The 23,676-nt window shown below is 47.0% G+C and overlaps 1 protein-coding gene across 10 annotated transcripts in view; it reads right to left on the reverse strand.

Moving 5' to 3' along the window:
* Myo1b (myosin IB) overlaps positions 1-23,676 on the reverse strand; it is a 178,763-nt gene that overhangs the window by 74,475 nt on the left and 80,612 nt on the right. For all 10 annotated transcript variants that reach the window (XM_037210425.1, XM_028886602.2, XM_028886647.2 and 7 more), the window contains exons 4-6: positions 16,091-16,185; positions 4,840-4,944; positions 645-691 (exon numbers count right to left, since the gene is read on the reverse strand). In XM_037210425.1, coding sequence (XP_037066320.1) covers positions 645-691; positions 4,840-4,944; positions 16,091-16,185 — 247 coding nt within the window. The remainder of the gene's footprint in view (positions 1-644; positions 692-4,839; positions 4,945-16,090; positions 16,186-23,676) is intronic.

Consider the following 23,676-nt stretch of genomic DNA (forward strand, 5'->3'; position numbering starts at 1 on the left):
CACTTACCAACCCTAGGGATTGTCCAGGAAGTTTTAAAATCCATCCATCTTTTCTGAGGCCATCAGTAAGAGTCAAGGGCGACAGAGTATACAGACTTGACACTCGCTTGGTCTTTCTTTTTTTTACTGAATTTCTGATTCTTTTTATTCTTTTGTTTGTTTGGTTGGTTGGCTGGTTTTTCCAAGACAGGATTTCTCTGTGTAGCCCTGTCTATCCTGGAACTCACTCTGTAGTCCAGGCTGGCCTAGAACTCAGAGACTCTCCTGCCTCTGCCTCCCAAGTGCTGGGATTAAAGGAAGGTGCCACCACCCAGCTGAATTTCTGTTTCTTAATTATGGCTTCTGAATACCAAGCTCCAGATGGGTAAGAAATGATTCTAAACAGTCTTACTAAACTCGTGCAATTTTACGATTGGAGATGAGGAGAAAACGTGATAGAAATAGCTTGCCACTCCAAGAAAAACTGAAAAATCTCAGAAAGCAAAATAAATAAACACAGAGTTCTTCCAGAGCTTCCAGAGGGTCTCGGCTGGGGGTGGCCCTCTTCGGACCTTAAAAGATGCGCGTAGTAAGAATATTAAACATCTGCTTGTTTAAACACACATGAGCTAAGTGTTGGCGCTAGCGCTTGTACAAATACTTACAAATCTAGACGAGTTGTCGTTCCTTACAGTCTTGGCATTTCCAAAGGCTGGTGAGAGAGAAACAGAGGCATCAGGAGAGCCGACAGAAAAAATAATTCCCAGCAGAAACAAGACAACCATACTACCAGACGGGAATAATCCCGGCAAACACAGCTCACGGCGACAGTATTTCTGCCCACAACTGGGTACACACGTATCCGGCAGAAACTTTAATAAGTTGCTAAATAAAACTTCCCTCGGTGATTAGAAATACACACAGAATAGGTGACAGCCTCGAATCCTGGGACTGTTTCAAGAACCTCTCTAAACTCGATCTTCCCTAATTTGACGCCTTTTAACTCCTGTAGATAGGAGTCTAAAGAGTGGGCAGCAGCTAAGGCTCTCCTCTGCCAGAATTCTCAGTGAGGTTATTTCAGAAACCCCCTTCTATTATTGTAGGCTTGATGGAAGTGGGTGAGGTTTATAGATCACAGAAGGCATGTGAAACTTAAAACTAACTCTGAAGTAAAGCTACTTATGTAAATGTGATTACATAAGTACAATACACTAAGAGCAATACCGAGAGTCAAAAATGAGTCATTTAAAATAAGATTAAAAATACATACTTTATTAGTTTATGCCCAACAGGCACACCTACATGAAATCTAGAAAATAAAGGACACTAACGTGACCCACAAGGCACAGACCAGATCTACATCAGTCTTAGCTGCTTCAGGGAGACCCATCTGCCCTGGGACTCCCTTCGAAATGAGGACCCGTGAGAACTACAGGGTGATTCTGCCCAGGCACAGAACGTTCAACCATGTCACCTGTTTAACTCAGGTGACAGAACAGTTATGAGGAGGCAAAGGGACCGTCTCACCAAGCTGGTGCACCAAGCTGGCAAGCCAGTCTGAGAGGATGAAAACGGGGAAGGGAATGGCGTGGATGCAAGTCCCATACGTATCCCTGTGGATGCACCTCAAACCCTGAGGTGAACCCAGTCACGAAGGGGTCCTGGGTACAAGGGTACTTGGGCCAGTACATCCTAGAAGAGACACAAAATTCTGCATTTCCATCAAGCCCCGACCCCAGGTTGTTTGGGGGATCTGGGAGCCATATTTGAAACTAGCAAGGAAGTATTCATGGTGATGCGGTTAATGAAACAAACTTCTTGAATAAGAGGCTGGACACTGCATTTCTGGAAGCCTCCATGACTTTGGTCAACCAACCGTCACAGAGCGCAAGCACTTCAGAAGCGACCTGGTCCTGAAGGCAGCACCCTGGAGAGGGGCCATTCTTAGGGAGCGTAATGGACAGCGCAGCAGCCAAACCTGATGCTGAGACCAGTGTTTTATGTCTTTAAAAAACATTTGTTTGTTTGTTTACTGTGAGGGGGCATGTGGCGGTCAGAGGGCAGCTTAAAGGAGCTGGTTGTCTCCTACCATGTGAGTGCTGGGGATCGAACTCAGGACATCGGGCTTGGAGGCAAGTACCTCTATCCACTGAGCCCTTTCATGCACCCTGCTTAAAAACACACAAGAGGCTGGGTGTGGTGGTGGGAGCATTCAGTTCCAACACTCAGAGGCCGATCTCTGTAAGCTGAAAGCCAGCCTGGTCTACAGAGTCAGTCTCAGGCCAGCCAGACCCTGTTTCAAGCACCACATAGTTGGCTCAAGATAGGTTAAGACAAAATTGACAAAGTCAGCAGAGAAGGTTCCTTATGTTGAGATGCTGGAGCCAAGCATGGTTTGATAAGTTCCTGACACGGAACTCCCCGTTCAGAGGGAGACAGGCTGATGCGCTGGGCTCCGAGATGTACAGTGAGAGGGGAGCCGATCCTTATCACATACCCACTGCCAACCACAAGGCTTCCACGGCTGCAACCTCGATGACAGTGGACACTTGACCTGGTCCTAGTCTTTTGTGCCAGGTTTGGAATGTGGGCCTGCCAAGTTAACTAATGAGTACAGGCCCAAAGCCCAGCTTAGGAGGCTGACAGATAAACATCAATGTGCTGTGGCTTGCAGGTCAGGGGCAAGTGAAGAGCTGCTCCAGAAGACCTGCTCAGGGCCCCATCTGCCATCCATAAACCATCTTTTCATCAAAGAAGTCTGAAGTGCACATTACCAAACCCGACCCTAGACACTCAAGTCTTTTACTGTGAGCCTGGTAATCAGAAACAAGCGGTCCATTATAGAACACCCAAGACACATTCCACAGCTGGTTTTTTTTTTTTTTAAGTTCGTTGTTCAAAAATGTTCATTAACAGTAGCCGCTCCAGTTAAAAAGCAAAGCATTCCCATAAAAGATAACACACACCCACAGTGGGCATTTCTTCCATTTCCTGCACTGCAGCCTAGTTTCAAATACCACCAAATAAAAAGATTCTAGCAAAAGATGCAAGCTGCAGCATTCCACTCCACTGCTCCTTTCCACCACAGCATTCCTAAAATAAGCACGTCAGAAATAACAGCTCGCACCGAGCATGGAGCCTACGAGCAAAGGCAGGAAGCAAAGAGCCCAAAGCTCAGGCTGCTAAGAAGAAGAGCTGCCACTTCTCATCGACTCCATCAGTTACGGAGCTGAACGGAGCAGAGATGAAAACGCAATGGCTTTTTGGGCTTCGTGTCTCTCCTATCTTGCCAGCCAGGCCAGCAGGGCCTGGTGCCTCCTCTGAAGCAGGGTTTCAATGTGCATGCTCAGAGTTCAAGAACACCTCCAGGAGGAAAGGAAGGGCTGAGGCAGAGTAGAAAAGACAGCAGGGGGGATTCTGACCCTCCATGCCAAGAGCTGCCTACCAACCCCAAGACAGGTCTAACTTCTGTCCACCTTCAATCTTGTCCTTCTGTTCTCTGAGCAAAGGGTTGAGCCCAACTATCCCTCTAGCCCAGACTCTAACAGGATGCTTCTGACTCCCTGGGGGACAGCTGCCAACATTTGGAGACATTTTCAATCCTAGCAGGTACAAGGGTGCAACTGGACCTGGCAAGTAGAGGCCATGAATGCACAGGACAGGCCTTATGTTCATAGCAAAGACAAGTCCAGCACAACGTGTCTAGGCACACTGGATTTATATATATATGTGTGTGTGTGTGTGTGTGTGTGTGTGTGTGTGTGTATATATATATATCTCCACCACAGGTGTGCCTAATATCTGCAAGAGTCAGAGGCGATGTCAGCTTCCCTGGAACTGGAGTTACAGTTAGTTGTGAGCTGCCATGTGTGAACTGGGAACCCAGCCCAAGTCCTCTGCAAGAGCAGCCAGTGCTCTCACTACTGAGCCATATTGCAGACTCTAATTTCATTTTTAGTATAAGGGTGGTTTATATCAGCGGTAGGTGCCATGCTCCAATCCAGTGAAAAGGACATGTCTCCAGCTCAGTCTTGACTGATGGGCCAATGTTTGTGTCCCTTTCTCCCCATTCATATGTTAAAACTCTAACCCTCAATGGGACGAAACTGAGAGGTGAGCCTTTGGGAAATCCTCGAGGCTAGCTGAAGCCATTAGTGTGGAGCATGGAGGCGCACAGAGCACCACGGAACTCACTTCAGTCCTCGTTCCCAACAGACAGAAAGAAGGGTTCACACGAGCACCGAGGTGGCAGCTGTCTCTGAGACAGGAGAAGGCCTCCAGATGAAACCCAGCTTAGCAGGGTTTTGGTCTTGGTCTTCGAGCCTCCAGGAATATGAGCTAGTTACCAGACAGCTAGGGACAGAGCTTGGGAGATGTGTCATAGCCAGGTTTGGGCTTTCTACAGCCCTTGATTTGCCCTGACAAGTGTCACTAGCCACAGGCATTATGGTGAATGACAAAACATCACCACACCATTAACTGCATTTCTTTTTTTATCATTATTATTAAGGAATGTTTTTATTCCTTTTACGTATCAACCACAGATCCCCCTCTCTTCCCTCCTCCCGCCCCTAGCCTCCCCTCCCCAGTCAATTTCTTAAAGCAAATCAAAGTAAGTTAAATGAAAACTGAGTGGCAAAAAACGATTTTGAAGTGGGAAAGTTCCTTTCCTGTGGGTAAGTTATTCCCTCTTTTAAGTACTTGAAGCCAGCTGAGCATCACTGGGTGGGGCTTGTTTCCTCAAAAGCTTGGCCAGTACTGCGTCCTCTTCCCTCCCTGAACACCAGGCAGCCAGCGGAAGTGCCCTGAATACAGTTTGCTCTTCGAATCACACCAAGCACACGTACACAAAATCCTTACCTTCCAGGACAGGGTTGGACTGCAGAAGCTGTTCCTTGACCTCATTAACTTCGGCTCCTTTTCCACACACTGCTGCCACGTAGGACATAACAAGCTTGCTGGCCTCTGCAGAGAAAAACAGTGGTGATACTCAGTTATAAAGAAACTTTGAATCACACTGGGAGAGAGGACTCACTAGCAACATTTCCAGAGGTCTTTAGTATTGGGTGGAAACAGCGTTTCAGAAACGTTTTCAGCTGTGCATTTTCTTTTTTTTCTTCTTCTTCTTTTTGGTTTTTTTGGGGACAGGATTCCTCTGTGATGTTCTAGTGCCTGTCCTGGATCTCACTCTGTAGACCAGGCTGGCCTTGAACTCACAGAGATACAGAGATCCGCCTGACTCTGCCTCCGGAGTGCTGGGATTAAAGGTGTGTGCCACCACCGTCCGGATCAGCTGTGCATTTTCGACTGACATATCATCAATCCAGTTAGAATACAGCCTGTCCGCAAGGTTTATCTCTGAGCTGTTAAAACGAACACTACACTATCACATCACCAAAGTCATCAAACACATACAACTATGTTCTGTACATGATGCAAGCCGAAGCATAACTTGGTCATCTGAGCGTCTCTGCCAAACCTCTTTCTGAAGTTTAACAAAACTGCTTTTCTTCAAAAGAGTTTCTGAGTCAAACTGGTTGGTTCAAAACCAGGCCAGACTGACCACTCTTCAGTTCCCAAAGTGAGCGGCTAGTGGCGGACTCACATCCTTCCAGAGCAGGGTCATTTCTGTAGACTTTACAGGTAAATTGCGAGTCAAGCTGATGAGGAGCCCACCACACAGAGCAGACAACTCTTAGCTCATGCGGGGACAAGTTATGTTTCTGGATGTTTTATCCTTCTTGCCAGTCAGTGACTCCTCTCTCAACAACCTTCCACACAGAACCACCCCTCTTGACACTTAATTCCAAAGGACACCAGTGTTCAAAGAGAAGGCGGTCCTGGGTCCACGGTCCAGGAAGAACAGTAAAGCAAGCGTCCTCATCGAAGGGCTTCTCAGAGCCTTTCTTGTGGCCCGGACAGTGCAGAACTCCAAAAGGGATCTGGAAGGCCGCATTCCCTTCAAGTGTATTTGTCTCGGAGTCTGCCTGCTGTCCGTGTGTCTAGTTCCAATGATCCAAGGTCAATGTCTAAGAAATTCTCAACCAAGTGTCGGCAGAACAAAGCAGCTGGGCGGTTAGGGTGAACAAACCAGCCTTAATTTCTGGCACTTTCTCCAATCTTTGTTTAGTGCCACTGCCTATGAGTAGGAAGGCCTTCTCGGGTGTATGAAGATGCCACCCCTGCAAATGGATGAAATGAGGCCACCCTGGCATGGCCAGGTCTCGTGGGAGCTTTAGAGATGGAACACATCCCATCTCCCTACAGAGGAAACAATGCATGGACAAGCTGAACAGCATTGTGCATGTGTTGCCCATCCTGTGCATGTAGACTCCTGAATAACACGAAGTGCCGGCTAACAAGGATGTGAAAAACACCAAGAATCCACATAGGTCCCAGGACGACTCCTCTGGGAGCACGAGCATTGGTGACACTGGGAAGAAACGAACTGGGTGAGCCTTAACTATAGCTAGAGGCTGGGTCCTCTTTCAGGGACTTGAGTTAAATCTCCGTCCAGTTTCCTTTCTGGGTAATCTGATGGATCCACTCGACTTCTCTAGTAGTCTGTGATTATCTGTGCCACACTCTCCCTTTAACAACCATAAAGGTATGATGAGAATCTTCTTATCTTTGCAAGATCACATGAAACAGCCTTTATTTAAAGTCTCCAAACTACATAGTCCATTTCTCTTGAGTCTCGTGGCCACGTTTCCCTCTATCCTTGATCTGGAGTGGAACTCCCTTTTCTAGATGTGCGGGATGCTGACATCCCGCAGTGCTGGTCCTGGGCTCCACTGGGGATCTCTAGGAATGACATCACATCCCACACCTGCCTTCAGCTCCACACACTCACTTCCTGCCCTTCTCCCCACCCCCCACCACTATACTCATAGAGACTAGGGAAGGTCTCCTTTTCTGAGAGCAATTCCTGGCCTTTCTACTCCTTACAAAGTTAGCAAACTGAATCTATTTCTAGGCAAAATAACTGTCTTAAACGAGCATGCTTTAGATAAAAGGGTAAGTCTTCCGTTAGGTAAACTGACACCAAACATAAAAGGCCCGGGCTATTTTGTTTATTCTGGTAACCATGGAGCTTTCTTCAACCTCACACTTTCAGACTCGGCTGCAGTGACTCCTCTGGAAATCCTGCTCTGGTCCAGATGAAACTGGGATAAACTGCCTTGGTGGGGAAGGAGGAGAGGGGAAGGATGGAAGGAGAAACCTCTTGGAGACCCCTGGATGGTCAAAACAGAAACAGGATTGGGCCTGGGAGCAGATCTCTCGGGATGTCCACTGGGCTTACATCACCTGACTGCTAAAATGCATATAAACCTACAGAACCCACTGGCATGTATAGACGGTTTAATTTAAATAGAAATGTGGGCACTTTACTAGCTCTAAAACTTTTTTTAAGAACTCCAAATAGTTTTTGAGTATTATTGTTCAAGGAGACAGAGCTTGGGTTTTAACAGCTTATTTCTAAGTTGGTAGAAAGTATCTATGCTCACATCCTTAATTACCTTTAGGAATTCTACTACCCAGATCGTTTTAATAATTAATTTCTGGAAACAGGAATTAAAAATAAATCTTTCCGAGAGGCGAAGGAGGAGGTTCAGTGGGTAACAACACTTGCTGTTCACGCCTGACAACCTCGGTCGGGATCCCTGGAGCCCATGACGAAGTCACAAAGTGGGAGAGGAGGAGGACTTGGGTTGTTCTCTGACCTCTGCAGCCTCGCCCTCACACACACATACATTTCTTCACACAAAGCCATGCTTTCTGAAAGAGGATTTTTGTCCCTCACCAACACAGTAGTTCACGACACAGGTGCTACTTTACAGAAATGAGTCAACGCAGGACAGGCTGCATGGCCGTGTGCCGCGTGGATGGCTTCATGCCTCTCCGTGCTGGGAACAGATCATCCTCACGACCATGCATGCTCAGCACAGGCTGTCAGCTCCATTTCCTTTTGGCTCTAAAGTTCAAATAAATTTGAATCTTCATTCAAATTTAAAAAAAAAAAAACACAAATTTTCATGTAATAACCTCATAATACATGGCCGCAGAAAAGGGAGGACTGGATATCATCCTCCAGAGTTTAAAATCTAGTTTTTGAGTTACTGACTGTAAAGCCTACAGATACAGATTCTTAGTCTTGGCAAAAGTAGGAATGCCAACACCAATGAGGCCATGTTTGTGTTCAATGAAACAACCTTTCTGCTACTTAGAAGAAAACCTGCTTCCGAGTCTGCAGGGCTCCACAACCCAGCTACCACATATCCAGGTCCAGGTCAGTGAGACAGGCCACCAGGGACTACGTCACTGAAAACACAAGGCAAAATTGTGCGATAAGAAATACAATCACGGGGCCTGTGAGATGGCTTAGTGGGTAAAGGGGCGCGCGCGTGTGTGTGTGTGTGTGTGTGTGTGTGTGTGTGTGTCAGCCCACAGCCAGCGTTCAATCCCTGCGGTACACACGGTGGAAGGAGAGATTCAGTTCCCACTAGTTGTCTGTCCTCTGACCTTTACACGTATGGCATAACACATGTGTGACACACACACACACACAAATAAATACATAAATAAATAAAACAGAAAAAGAACAGAGAGCCACAGGCTTTATGACAAGGGGAGTCTGCTTAGTAACACTTTCACTGAAACAAATCGTATGCAATCTACCTCTGGAGAAAGCTGCAGACTCTCTGGTGATTCCTATAACATGCATGCATGCGTCAGGAAGAAAGAAAACAGCATGGTGCTGCATCTCGGCCTTGCGCCTGCTCAGCTGCCCTGCTTCTGCGTGTGTTTTCAGTGCTCTGAATCGTGCATCAGTGCTCAGGCCACACACGGTACGTCAGAGCCTCGCGGCTCACTCGGAGAGCTGCCAAAGACACACACTGGACGGAGGCCAGGTGGGGTTTAGACCCAAAGGTCTGGATGGGCAGGGCGGGCTCCAGAACTCTTCCAGCAGACGGCTGATTAGTTCCTAGAAACTGATGGAACTGAAAGGTTAGAACCTGAATACCTCAGAGTGTTTGCTCACATCAGGACCGTGTTCCCAGGGGCACAGCTGCACTCTGGCGTCCTTGCGGACACGCCCATCCCGTGGTTCCCTCATGTGCTGCCTCCTGTCTCCCCTGAGGCTTGAACAGTTTGCCATGAAGGGTCTGAATTCACGGGCGTGAACTACAAGTTCACTGCCTAGAAATAGTTGGGCACTTTTAAAAGGCATGATGAATTTTTTATTTAGCACAGCAGTGATGAATTAAACAGCACCCCAAAGCACTCAGAGAGTTCACGCCTCTCCCTAAGAGCCCACATTATATAACCCTGCAGCCTAAGACTGTCTCCAGTGTTTACGAGCAATAACATCATCATCTGCCAAGGGGGTTTTATGACCCAGTTAAGTTAATTACTTCATATAAAATAAGCCCTCTGACACCGCACGCTACTCTATCTACACTACTAAGTATGGATTTGAAATGGAAATACTCTACTTAACGTACACCGTACACTTCAGGCCGGTACATTTCAGGAATGCCAATTCTATTCCATCTCATGTGCGTATTAACAAAAGTTAAACAGCTGCATCTATGCACAGCTAAAATTATTAAACTTGTGCATAAGATGATGTGCTGTTTTAGAAGTGGTCTGGCTTCTCTCCTCCCTCAGAGCCGAGATGAAACGCCCTCCCCGAATTCCTCACGGCACCATGCTACAAGACTTCTATCATTTCATTTCCTCATAAGTAACTTCACGCAAGAGAGACTTCTAAACACACACACACATTCTGGGCTCTATTCCATGTCAAGAGTCTAGTAACCACTTAAAATCGGTCAAACTGGAAGCCATTTTTTTTTTCTACGACCAGTTTTGAAACAGAGAAAGACAGAAATAATCAGTGACTGGGATTTCTACGGGGACTGGGTGGAGGGAGGTGCCACTGAGATCTGCTCATGAGAACAGGGGCTGGGGGGGGGGGGTCAGCAGCTACCAAGAGTGCAGCTGAAGGCGGATGGAAGGGGGGGCGGGGCAGGAGTACAGCACCTCCTCCGGGGTTGGTGACAATGGACAGCTGAAGCACAACACCTCACACAGGACAAGGCTTCAGTGACCCCAGCACCAGCGCTGCTGACAGACAGACAGACAGACCCTACACACCACTCCATGCCAGGGGCTTTCTAAGAGTTGTAGTTATGATGCTTTGTTTTGTCTATTGATGCTAACAGGAACTATGAGAGTCTCTAGTTTTCTACATCATCTCTTTCTTTTTGCCAGTTATCAGTCAGCCACAGTTGGTGGGCGTGGCCTTTGCCGCACCCCTGAGGTCTGAGAGCCCCTCCAGCTTCGGCCGGAGCAGCCGGGGCATCCCTATGTTGTGTGCAGCAGACAGGACAGTCCTGAAAAGCCGCGCTCTGTTCTCCAGCACCTGAGGAAGGAATCCATCCAGGAGAGCAGACAAGGAACAAAGGACTACAGGTAATGAGGGAGGCCATGAAACCACATGATAGCTGCTGATACGCGCGCGCGCACACACACACACACACACACACACACACACACACACACACACACACACACGATGAAGGAGGAGGCCATCCAACATGCTGATGGGATGAGGGGGTTTAGTCTTTCTTTGTTTTTTTTCCCCTCTCAGAAAGTGTGAATACTAACCCTCTGGATGAAGCAGCACCATCCGCCTCCACTCTGTGTTTTAATAAGAAAGGGTCATAAACCTACCAAGAGACAGACCTGGCTCCGGGACCAAGTGGCAAAATTAGAGTTCTGAGAAGGATGCCCTACATTGCTGGGGCTAAATAGGAGACTGGCTTCTGGGAACACAGGTTCCAAAGGAGGCGAAGAACTGGCCAGGACCAATCCAAGTGACCGCAGCCCACTTCTAATGACTCCTTTGGGAACAAGCTGATACAGTCAGAATGCCTTAAAACACACACACACACACACACACACACACACACACACACACACACAGCATTAGTCACGAAGAGGACGGAATAAAGAATTCCTTCCAGGAGAAAAGAGAAAGGAAGCTATGAGAAGTGAACAGGTGGGCTGCTGGACATAACCAAAAAGGGCAGGGTGAGGGAGAGGCGTAAGATACAGTAAGAACACAGATGCCCGCAGGTAAGGCCCTACCTCACCACCACATACAATAAACAACAAGAAGCCAGCATGCAAAACGAAAACGTCTTATGCTTCTAACGCTAAGTAAGTAAGTAGACAAGCACATTGACGCTTCAGTGGTCTGTGTCGTTCTCCGCCACTTCCGTCACCATCCTGAAGAGACGGGGTGCTGTGCCTGCTCCCAGGAACTTTGTTTCATGTCAAAGAAGTGACAAAGAATAAATCATTCCCTGAGGTGACCCTGCCATGTCATGGTTCTCATGACCAAAACAGAGGTCTGAGCAGTCAAAAACCAATGTCTACAAAAGAGACTGGGGCACAAAGGACAGGGAGGAGAGAACCCCCAGAACGGCTAGGAACAGCACTCAAGGGAAATCACGGCTGGCGGCTTGGACCAGAGGCGCCACGTGAACAAAAAGAAAGGGAAGAACAAGGATAGATTCCAGAGAGAACTGACAGGATCAGACATGGACCTGAGTGTAAGATACAGGAGAGGCCCAATTTGCAGTAAGGCTCGTTAAGGAAGGGAATGGCTCAGTTGCCTTTAGCCTACTGGCTATGGGTGGGTTAGGACTTCTGTTGGTCTTTTCTGTGTGGAACACACAGATTGCAAGCCCAGTGCCACTTTGAGATCTTTGGCAGCAGTTAACTCTGCAGCTCACACACGATTGAGCCAGTATGATAATGAGTATTCAGAGATGGGTAATTCATTGGGGGGGGCACTCACCAACCTAAGACAGAGCGCCTGTGTGGCCTTGGGCAGGTGTCTCCATGACGGGTAAGGTGACCTGCTGATGTCCCATGCAACCTAAGTCAGAAGCTCATTTTTTAGTAAAAGGGGGGACCCGCAGGGCCGTGGTCCCCGTTTTGGGTAACTGTTGCCTTGCTTGCTGACCTTGACCTTGATATCCTCCCTATGCTAATTCCCTGCTGGGTTCCACCCTCCTGAATGCTTAAGAGAAGTTCCTTGTCTGTGTATCCTGCATATTGGGCATTAACAGCTTAGATGCAAGATTGTAAAATATCAGTAGCTAATTTCTGCCCTCCAGGGTTCTCCCATTGAGCTGTAAGCCTGTATTTAAGACCTCTTCCCTCCTTCAATAAATGGCATTTGGCATTTAAAACAAAAAAGATATCAGGGGAAAAAAATACAGGAGAGGGGGCTGGAGAGATGGCGTAGAGGTTAAGAGCACTGGCTGCTCTTCCAGAGGTCCTGAGTTCAATTCCCAGCACCCACACGGTGGCTCACAACCATCTGTAATGGGATCTGGTGCCATTATGATGCAGGCATACAGAACACTGTGTACATAATAAATAAATCTTAAAAAAAAAAAAAAAAGATACAGGAGAGGACAGAACTGAAAATACCCACAAGGGTAGCTTTATACTGAGGTTACAACACATTGCTGTTCTAATTTACTGAAAGAACAGTAAAAGGAAAAAAAAATGGAATCTTTTCTATATATGGTTAGTTTGTGATGTGTCGGGAATGGGCAGGCATGTGGATCAGGTAGGAATGAGGTATATTAATTAGTTCGGAGATGAAATAAGCAATACTAGATGGGAGTGTAAATGCAGATGACATTAGCATAATCAGAGAGACTCTGAAACTACCTAAGGAGAGAATATAAAGGGATAAAGAAGGAGACCAAGCAAAATAATCAATTAACTTCTAGGATAGACCTTTTAAATACTAAAATAGCTACTTCAGACAATTTCCTGGAGAACTGGTCCTTTGGCCAATTACTGAATCACAGACATGAGGCTAGTTCCTCTGATTCATTCAATCATCTGAGTGTGTGTAGACACAAAACAAAATCCCTCCCTTAGGGAGACTTCAGGGACCAGGCACAGGGGACTTACCAAAAGGGCAGTATCAGTACAGTGCTCAAAAAGAAGCATCAACACACACAGATTCAGGTTTTAAAAAGATAAGGTGTGAAAGCCAGAACTGTACTACCCACATTCAAAATCCCAGCTCTGCTGCAACTCACAGTGTACACAGTTAATTTTGTCAACTGGACACAGTGTAGAAGGGAAGAGATAATTTAGACAGTTCTCTGGGGAATTGTCTTATGTTAATTGGGTGGGAAGACCTGCCCACTGTGGGTGCACCATTCCCTAAGCAAGGGATCCTGAACTGTGTGAGTGGGGAACTCCAGCTGAACACATTCAGTCATTCATTCACTCCTCTGCTCTTGACTGTAGATATAATGTAACCAGTTCACTCAAGCTGCTGGGACTTCCCTGCTATGAGGGACTATAACCTAGAATTGTTAGCTGAAATAAGCCCTTTCCTCCCTTAAGTGCTTTTGTTGAGGTATTTCTTATCACAGCCACAGTAAATGTAACTAAGACATTTAGTAAAACTGCTGAACCATTTTGTGTCTCAATTTCCCCACAATAAAAATTGGTACTTTGCCAACACAGTGCCTAGCACATCCTAAATACTCAGTGTAGAATAACTACTTCTATGATCACCCGAGGATGGCATTAATTCTGAGAGAGGGTGAAACAAGGATCTGGCAGTTCCTCGAAAGGTTCAAACCAGACAACAACAACAAAAAAGTTGTGGATTACTTGTTTAGTTTTGAAGTAAGATATTCTACAAGTAGGTTTGAAGTACTCTTGTCCATCAGCATGAGCTTGAGGCCAGCTGTGGTGGAGAACACGGCAATCCCAGCACTCCTAGCACCTGGGAGCCAGAGGCGGGAGACATCTGGAGTTGAGGACCATCCCTGACTACAAAGCACGTTGTTCAAGGCTAGCCTAATGTACATGAGACTGACTCAAAATAAACACTAGCTGGAAAACATGCGTTCGCAAAGGTGACGGTGCCACAACTATTCTGCTTGCTAGAGGACTGGGGGGGGGTCGATGTGTGTGCTGTATGAAGAGGATCTACCTTTAGAGGAGTCATCAGGACACACGATAAACAGGACCAAACCAGCAGCGTCTGTCCTGCCATATGATTTTATGAAACACCTCTACAGATTAAGATGTTTCTAAAACGCCATAGCTCAACCATGTGGGATTTTAAAGAAAGACTCGATTCTCCTGTTATCTTCTCTTGGAAGCTCCATGTCTCTTTCCTTCACTGTATTCACTCTTTATTAGCAGTTTCTCTAGATACACACATACGAGCATGTGGGTGTATATAGCCCAATGCTGTTATTTTCCCTTACTGCTTCATAAAGGCAAGGGAAATAAATGTCTGCTGAGCACTGCATCACTAGACCCCGAGTGTAGGGTTTCACCAAGCAGGAACTCAGAGGCCTGGATGAATGAGTGAATCAACATATCATATGAGAAAACACTTTTAAAAACACTTTTAGATATAAGAAGATATTCCGTCTGGCTTCAAATGACTAAATGTTACCCTGAAAAGAAGAAAGAATAAAATTTGGAGAGGTTACAGAGGATTAAAGACCAAGGAGCAGAAACGATTCAATTCAAGTCTAAGTGAAGGAAAACTCACTGGTTGAACCTGGATGGCAAACAGTGGTACAAGCTCTCCATCACCACACAAAGGCGTCTGGCCGCCCCACGTGGAGGATTTTACACGGGATGGCCCTTAACTGTCTTCCAACCACAGGACACTATGCTCGTGTGTCCTGGGGGCTCTCGCACGTCTGTCTTTCCCCTGCATTTCTGCCCACTCAGCCGGTACCAGTCCTCTAAGAGTTCATGCACCGTGTCTTCAGAGGACGCGAGGAAAAAAGCTGGACACTTAGCACTCACTGTTGACTACAGGAGCCTGTGGGGAGGGGGGGGACGACAAGGGGGTCAGCCTAGGGGGGAGGGCCACTTCCAAGCTGAATGGAGCTTTCAAGGCTCGGCTAAAATGGACGCGGTAAGGCGACTGCACACCTGTGGTAGAGTTTCTTTTCTTGATCAAGGGGGACCCGGAAAGTGTTGAGTCCGACCATTTAAATAACATGTAAGATGGTAACACTGAAACCCACACTGCTACACACAAAGAAACAGCGTACTATGAGATTCTCATCTGTAAGCATTTTACAGAGAAATGTGAAGCCCCTCCCCCTTTGTTTTTTATTTATGTATTCATTTATTTGTTTGTTTGTTTTTCGAGGCAGGGTTTCTCTATGTAGCTTTGCACCTTTCCTGGAACTCACTTGGTAGACCAGGCTGGCCTCGAACTCACAAAGATCCGCCTGCCTCTGCCTCCCGAGTGCTGGGATTAAAGGTGTGCACCACCACTGCCCGGCAATTTTTTTATAATTAATTTAATTTTACCTATCAGCCATGGGAATCCCTTCCCCCCTCCCCCCAACCCCCCCTCCCATTCCCATCTCCTCCAGGGCAAGGACTCCCCTGGGGATTCAGCTCAGCCTGGTGGATTCAGTTGAGGCAGGTCCAGTCCCCTCCTCCCTTTACCCGGGCTGAGCAAAGTGTCCCAGCATAGGCCCCATGCTCCAAAAATCCAGCTCATGCACTAAGGACAGGTCCTGGTCAAAGAAACCAGAGTAAAATCATTTCCTCATTCAGGACCAGCTATCAGTGACATGAGCCCAAGGAAAGAAGCACAGCCTGTCCTTGCAGACCTCGGACAACATCTACACAATCTCAAATCTTCAGGCATCAAGACTCTAAAAAGAAACCAAGCATTGCTGGTTCCTTCCCTCGCTTGCTAGCAGAGGCAAGGGATGGCTGTAACTGCCACAAACCAGAATAAACTAGCATCTCGTTGGGAAGGGTCAACTCCCTAAGGCCACACAGCCAAGGAAGGCAAAGCCCAGGATGAAGCCAAAGTGGGCACCAATAAGAACTAGAATCCCGTGGTGGGGCTACACTGGCCGGCACCCCGATGGGGCCCTGTCCCCTCACATCAGAGATGTGCTGCCCACAGAACACCAACTGTGGGTAACAAGCTCCTTCCTGCACAGCAGCTGCGGCCATCGGCCTCCAGAGACGGAAAGGTCAGTTCCTTCGGTGGTGGCCTCACCTGTTTTTCCTGCTCCACTTTCTCCAGTAATGAGTATGCACTGGTCTTTATCTTGATCACGGAGGGATCTATACGCTTCATCTGACAGAGCAAAGCTGCAAGAAAAAAAAATGTAGGGGAAAAGCCTTAGAATTCAGCCAGGTAGTACGTGCTTATCAGGTAACTCTGGGTTCTTCCAAGGCCTCTGTGATTTGCTTCAGAGAATGGGTAGTAAGCCATTATCAACTTACAGGAGCCTCAATATAATGATGAAGAAGAAGAAGGAAGAATGAGGAGGAGGAGGAGGAGGAAGAGGAGGAAGAGGAGGAGGAGGAGGAGGAGGAGGAGGAGAAGGAGAAGAAGAAGAAGAAGAAGAAGAAGAAGAAGAAGAAGAAGAAGAAGAAGAAGAAGAAGAAGAAGAAGAAGAAAGCTTCGAAAGATTAGAAAAACACTATCAAATAGCACAACTGTTACTACTACGAAGCTAAATATAGACCAGTGGCCTTCACAGCGCAGGATGGAACTTAAGGCCCAGGGGTACCATGGAGTCTGCTATGGCTCTTGTCCACTGTCTGGTGCCCAGCTCTTCACCCTACTGGACGACGACGACGACGACGACGACGACGACGACGACGACGACGACAGAACTTCCCTATCCAGACAGCCAGGCTAGTCTTCCCGTTGATGTGCCTCTTCTTGGGTTGTATTAATAAGGTAAATCACCCTCCCCGCCCCCTTTTTTTAATCACTGAAAAATATGAAAAAATTCTGGGCAATATGGTAAAATTTTTTTGCCAAGTTCCTACTTCCCGTTTGTTAACCCGTCACTGACTGAAAGTTGAGCGCGTGTCAAGAACACGCTGGGGATGTAAAATAATATTCAGCCTCTTTCGTGAGTTCTCAGTCGAAGGGAGAGAAGAGGCAACAGGTACAGCTCAAGCCCAGTGATAATGGGGAAAGCTTGCAGAGCAAGACAGGGACCCCAAGAGGGAAGGCATTGGAGTCCGAGAAATTTCAAGACTGGAAAGGTAGTTCCAAAGAACGAATTTGCAAGGCAAAGAGCTTCTGGGCATAAACAATAGCCAGACTACCACAGAGGCAGGCAGACACAGAGTTTATGAGCTGTTCTATAATGCTGGAAGGCATAGGGAAGGGACCCGGGAGAAGTCTACATAAGGTCAAAATTAAGAACAAAAGATATGGTAGGAATCATGCGGGACTATCCATGAGAGTGGAAAAGTCGGTACTGAGAGCTAGGAACAGCTCCATTTACTAGAATTTTCTACAATCTATTTATGCTTACTCATTTTAAATCTCACAAGACTGGCACAAGCAAGGATGTACCTTCCTACTGCCAGCATGGAATGACGGGGCCAGAACTGGTCCTGCTCTGGCTTACGGTGCCTCTGAGCTTGGCCAGAACCGGTCCTGCTCTGGCTGACGGTGCCTCTGAGCTTGGCCAGAACTGGTCCTGCTCTGGCTAACGGTGCGTCTGCATTCGGCTGGGTCACAGTATAACAAGGAGGCGTGAAAGAAGCAAGCTGGCGGCAGGCAGAGTAGGAGACGGGGGAGCTCAGACACAGTCCAGGTTCACTCTCTTATCCCCGGGCTAGACTGTTGCAGGGTCACAGCCAGCCGCCCCATCCTCACTCTGTAACCTCACAGGCACATATCTGTGATAGTAAGGACATGTAGGAAGTAAACTAAATGCACCGCTGAGTAAATCTATGAGTAAAGGGAAAGAGAGGCAGAGGAACAGGAGTGTAGGAAGGCCCTGGCACAGGAGTCTCAGCTGCACAGGGCTGCACCAGGTGATTCAGACTTAGTTTATGGGATGGGTGTCTTCCTTGCAATATGTGCACCACATGCACGCTTCGTGCCTGCAGAAGTCAGAGGGGACATCAGATCCTCTGGAAGTGGATTTACGGATGAGCTACCATGTGGGCTCTGAACCTGGATCTCATACAAGGGCAGCAAGCGCTCTAACCACCGAGCTATCTTCCCGGCAGCCTCTGCTCCAGATGGCGAGTTTGAAGAGTGGACACCCCCCTCTCTCTGCCCACCAAGGCCTGTCTCACTGTCTCATAATCCAAGCCTTGTTCTCGGTCTACAGCAGTTCGGCAGTCTCTACTTCTTTCTCCGGCATTCTGACTCCTCGGGCAGAAGCCGGTAACATTCCTCTTCACCACTACACCAGCGAAATGGAGCAAGAAGGATGTCAGAGGCAGAGCGCACGCCAGATGGGACTCCTGGGCCACAATCTGCCTCCATGTACTCCACCTCCAACGGTCACGTGCACTGGCCAGAATGTCCATGCACAAATGGACAATGTGGCCAATCATTTTAGTTTAGAGGATTAAAGCATGTAAAGGTGTTTCAGCAGTATCGGACCCTGGATAGAAGCCAGGACAGTTTCCTGTGTCATAGTTGGCTACACCCACAAGTTGTGACACACACACAGTATAAGCTCCTGCATGGTAGAGGCCTTCTAGCCAATTAATCTTTGTGTCATGCACACAACTTTAAATCTAAAATGTAACACAACCACAGAATGAAGGAAAGCATGGATGCGTGCATTTTCTCCAAACAAGGGTCATGTCAGTCCTGGAGTGAGCGAGCTCCATAAAGAACAATTAATACCTAGAAATCCATTCTCCCCATGACCCTCATGCAGGGACGGAAAGCATCCCTTAGACTTTCTTATCAGCCTGCCTCTCCTTGCTGTGGGATAATGCTTTTGTACACTGGTTTAATAAAATGCTGATTGGCCAGCAGCCAGGCAGGAAGTATAGGCGGGATAAGCAGACAAGGAGAATTCTGGGAAGAAGAAGGCTGAGTCAGGAGACGCCAGCCCACCGTCCAGGGAGCAGCATGTAATGGCACACAGGTAAAGCCACGGCACACGTGGCGATATAAAGATGAACAGAAATGGGCTGAGTTTAAGTGTAAGAGCTAGTCAGTGGTAGGCCTGAGCTGACGGCGGAGCCGGTTTAATTAAGATAAGCCTCTGTGTGTTTACTTGGGTCTGAGCGGCTGCAGACGGGGCGGGACACAGGAGAACTCCAGCCACATCGCCTCCTCTGCCTCCACCTTCCAGACAACGGCTCAGAGATGTCACCTTCCTTATCATCTCTGGCAAGCACCCAGGAAAGCACATGACGGTGACTACGAAGGAAGTTTTCCAACCACACAGACCTACTCAACTCCTCATGGACTGTGGAATCCAGGCCTCTGTTGGTGGTTCCCGGACTGGATCTAGCTTTCGTTCTCTATGATTACTGGATCCTCAAATAATGGAAAATTACTTCAAAACCTGCATTTGGCCCAAGATGCACATACATAAAAGGCTGGGAAAGGTGACCAGATCACTCTGCCAGGGTTACCGCAGGGCCAGACGCCTAAGCTGAGCACATACTTTTTTTCCTGAATACCCACGTAGATATATAATTATCCCTCGGTATCTGTGAAGACTTTCTTCTTCCAACACGCCCCGCCATTCTTCTCCCTGACCACCCAAATAGTGGACGTTCAAGTCCCTTATATAAAATGATGTAGTGTTTCCAAACAACCCCTGCACATCTCCCAGAATACCGGAAACCACCTCTAGGTGACTATAGTGTTTCCCACAATGCTAGTGCACAAACAGCTGTAAAATACACATTCTGTGCAGGATAATGATGAGGGTGAAGTCTGCACACGCTCAGTGCACATGTAACGTGCTTGCCTGGGGTGTCTGATCCAAGGCTGCTCGAATCCATGGATACAGAAAACCAACCGTACTTAACTGCTTAAGGATCTGATTCATCTAATGAAAGGTGTAATTTTAGCATACAATAAAAAAAAAAAAACCAAAAAGGGATGTTTCTTCTTTTAAGGCTCTAGACATCGACATGAAACTTTACCAAAATACTTGAGCATTAAGAAAGCTGGCTTGTTCTGTGACACACCCACCTCAAGTCACAATAATGCTAACTCTCACTTAACTCTTACACAGAGCTCTGCCTTCCCCTCCCCCCATGACTCCCTCCCCAAAAAGCCCCAGGGAACACAATCCCTTTTCTGGATGCACCCCTCTTCCTCCATGGCAACTCTAGACATATTCATCCCCAAGGCCACCGTTTATAACTATGAACTGAAGCCATGTGTTCCAGGCCTCCAAAACCTCTCTATAATTAAGGAACCTAAATAAATCTCTAGAGAAGTTTTAGCTAAAAGCAGTCATGATCCACATGCTTCTCATTATTCTGTGACATGTCAGCATTATTTACCACACACAGGGATGAACCGTTGCGATTTAAGGACAATGGCATGGGGGGAGGAGTGTGATTTCTGCCCTACCCCATGAATAGCACAGATTCTCTACCTCTTCTGTTCTTGAGTTGAGCCCTAAGAGCAGGGGTGACTCGGTGTTCCCCAGACTTTCAGATCAGCCACACAGATGCTTCCTGAACACCAGACTTTGCCCAACAAGCACCAAGACACATCCACTGTGCATTTTCAAACAGCTCTATCTATTACCATGTTTCTTTCCAAAGTTCGGTTTGGGGCTCATCTGTCATTTTCTGGGAGGGAGAATGGCGGGTTGCATGTTCCAAAGAGCCCAGCTGGTATTTATGTTCCTCCTCTACCTTATTTCTACTCAAGAGTGTTAATCACGGCGGTTCCGCCTGCGTGGTCACCAGGGCAAAGGCAGGGCTTCCTTCTCCACACTCCCCGCTCTCCACCCTGTCGTTCCCTCGCTCAGTTCGTTTCACCTCACGTGCAAAACAGAAAAGAAGCCCGAATGACTCCAAAACACCAGACCCACTACCTAAGCACACAGGCTGAAGGGCACCCCGGGTTTCAGCCGCAGGCTCTGCCCTAATGGGTGGCTTGGAAACGCGCCCAGTCAGTTCTGAGCACTCTCGGGTGGACCTCTCTATTAACTAGTGTTTAAGAGAACACAGTCTCTCAGAAAACTCTCCTAAACTCAGATAACTGATTGTGGCCTCCTGTTTCAAACGCTTTTCTTCAAAGGCTCTCAAAACGGCATTCCCTCCCGCGTGATTCTGAATCCCAGAGTTGCTCAACCACACCAGGGAATTCCCCTGCTCAACTGAGACCTCTTCAAATAGCTCAGTCTCAACATTCCCTTCCACAATGTTCCTTTCTAACTCTGCTTCAACCCTGACATCTAAGTGGTTCTAAACTAAGTTACCCTCCCCCACCAAAAATGTGCTTAGAAATACCCAAGCTCCGTCTGCCAAATCTAACTTCATTTTGAGCCTGATCAGGAGACAAGACAGCCCACAAGAAGCACAAAGGAGGAGAGAGGGAGAAATTTAGGGGGGTCGTTTTATGAGGGGAGTCCCCAGGTTGACCTTCCTTGTAAAATACTTTGTAAATGCCTTATATACTTAACTGCCTTGTACCGATAATTCAGAAATGTGTGCCCGCTTGGAAAACATCACCTTGTTATACGTCAGTGTTACGACCGTCCACCAGAGAGTCTCTCTATCACATCGTAAAGGACAGCTTCATCCTTGCAGCTAGTTACTGGTCCTTTTGCCTTGGACAGTTTTACTGCACTCTGGCCCATGCCAGCCCAAGCATGCTGACTTAAATTATTTGCACAATACCATTATCTCCTCCTAGCTACGCTGGTTAGCATCCTAACAATCTAAGCTTCAGGGCAAGAGAAGATAAGGAACAAAAGTAAGCCTTGCTCAAAAGAAATGAGAAGAGCAAAACGTATACAATGAAGTGAAAGGGAAGGGAATAAGGGGAGGCCTGGCGTATGGGCCTCAACACGGCACTCGCACACGGTGCTACAACATGAGTCTGTGCGGATGTCTCACAAGGACGGATATAGCAAATCCCCAAACCACTAAAACAACATATAGTATTACAACCAGGATTTTTAATTTTTTTTTTTTTAAACTGGGTAGGAAAGAATTTAAAAAAAAAAAAAAAAAAACAGACCAAACAGAAAATCAATAAATGCGAGGCAGAGGCGTGGCTCAGCTGGAGTGTTTGCCCAACAAGAACGCAGCACTTCGGAAACCAGGTGTGGTGGCACACGCCGGTAATCCTGGCACTCAGGCTAAGGCAGCAATATCCATTCAGGGTCATCCTCCTGTGCCTGGAATGTTCAAGGACTGCCTGCAGCAACCTAAGATCCTATCTCAAACACAAATGGTAAACTAGGCCAATCGTATGGCATGTAAGAATAGACACAAAAGCATGCGTCAAGATACGCTACCTACAGGGATTATACTTAAACAATTGGTTGGTTGGTTGTTTTTAAGGAACCATACTTTCTCTTTCTACATCTAAACTCACACTGCCATCCCAACTTCAGAGAAAACTCACACTGCCATCCCAATACAGAAAAGTACTGTGCCACAGTACAACAAAACACAGTACCAAGATGTACTTTTTTAATGATTTATAATTTTGTAAAAATATTTTAGCACATTTAATTTCTACATTCATATATACTCATAGCATAAACAGAAGTGGCCATTATTCTTTGGGCTGCATTAACGGGAAAAGCCCTGTCTCTACTGGCCACCAAACAGGCAAAATCTTACTGTGATGAATCATTTTAAGAGGACATCTCTTCTGTACTGACAAGAGCAGAGCATGAAATAAAGGCTCCAAAGTCAAGCTTGAGAGCAGGATATGACAAACAGGCTCTAGGCCTCTTCCTCTAAAACCATGCTGGTTCTCAGAAACACCCTCCCCATCACCCCAAGACGGCTCGCCAACCTCAGTGTCCCTCTGGGTTCTTGACAGCATGTCACTCAAACACTAATGTTAATCTTTACAGCCAGGGGTGACCACTAGGAGGGGAAAATCCGCAACAGTTCACGTGTCGTATTTCAAGGCACGATAAAAGTATCCGTATGACTTGATACACACTCTTCTAATTCAGCTTTAAATTTAGTAACCAGTATTTTATACCTTAAAAGTTCACACGCTGGTTACAGAAACAATCTAATCTGAACTGAGATTATTAACTCAGTGGTAGAGAGCTTCCCTAGCACTCATGAGGCCTTGGGTTCAAGTGCTACCACTAAAGTAAATGAATGAATGAATGAATGAATGAATGAATGAGTGGCAGTCTTTGAGACTTTAGAAATTTTATATACAATTCTCTTAATCCAAAAATGCTTAGGGTCATATCCAAATTCTTTGGATATCATTATCAAAATTCTAATGGAGACCCTACAGTTTTCTGAGTCACAACAGACCGACCTGGGACTCACCCACTAGAATGAACACTGTCCTTCTACCAGACGGATGGAAAAGGGCTGGACCCACATGGGTGGCTCTTTTCATAGGTGACTGCAAAAGCCAGGGCCTGGAGACAGGCACTGGGAAGCAGATAAGAGGCCTGTGGAGACTAAACCATCCCAGGAAGGAAAAGGACTGAATTCAGCTCTGAAAGCCATGTCGGGGAAACATCTGCCTTTGTACCTGGAAGGCTCCTTGGAATTTAATAAGTCTGATGTGAGGCTCAGGGCTTTCTTCAGAAAACTTGATCTGTTTTGAAAGAAAACAGTACCCAGAAATGTCTGGGGCACCCACAAGACACCACAGGGCGAGAGTCCCTTCCTGGGCTT

This window comes from Peromyscus leucopus, chromosome 13, assembly GCF_004664715.2.
Source record: "Peromyscus leucopus breed LL Stock chromosome 13, UCI_PerLeu_2.1, whole genome shotgun sequence".
Classification (NCBI taxonomy): domain Eukaryota; kingdom Metazoa; phylum Chordata; class Mammalia; order Rodentia; family Cricetidae; genus Peromyscus; species Peromyscus leucopus.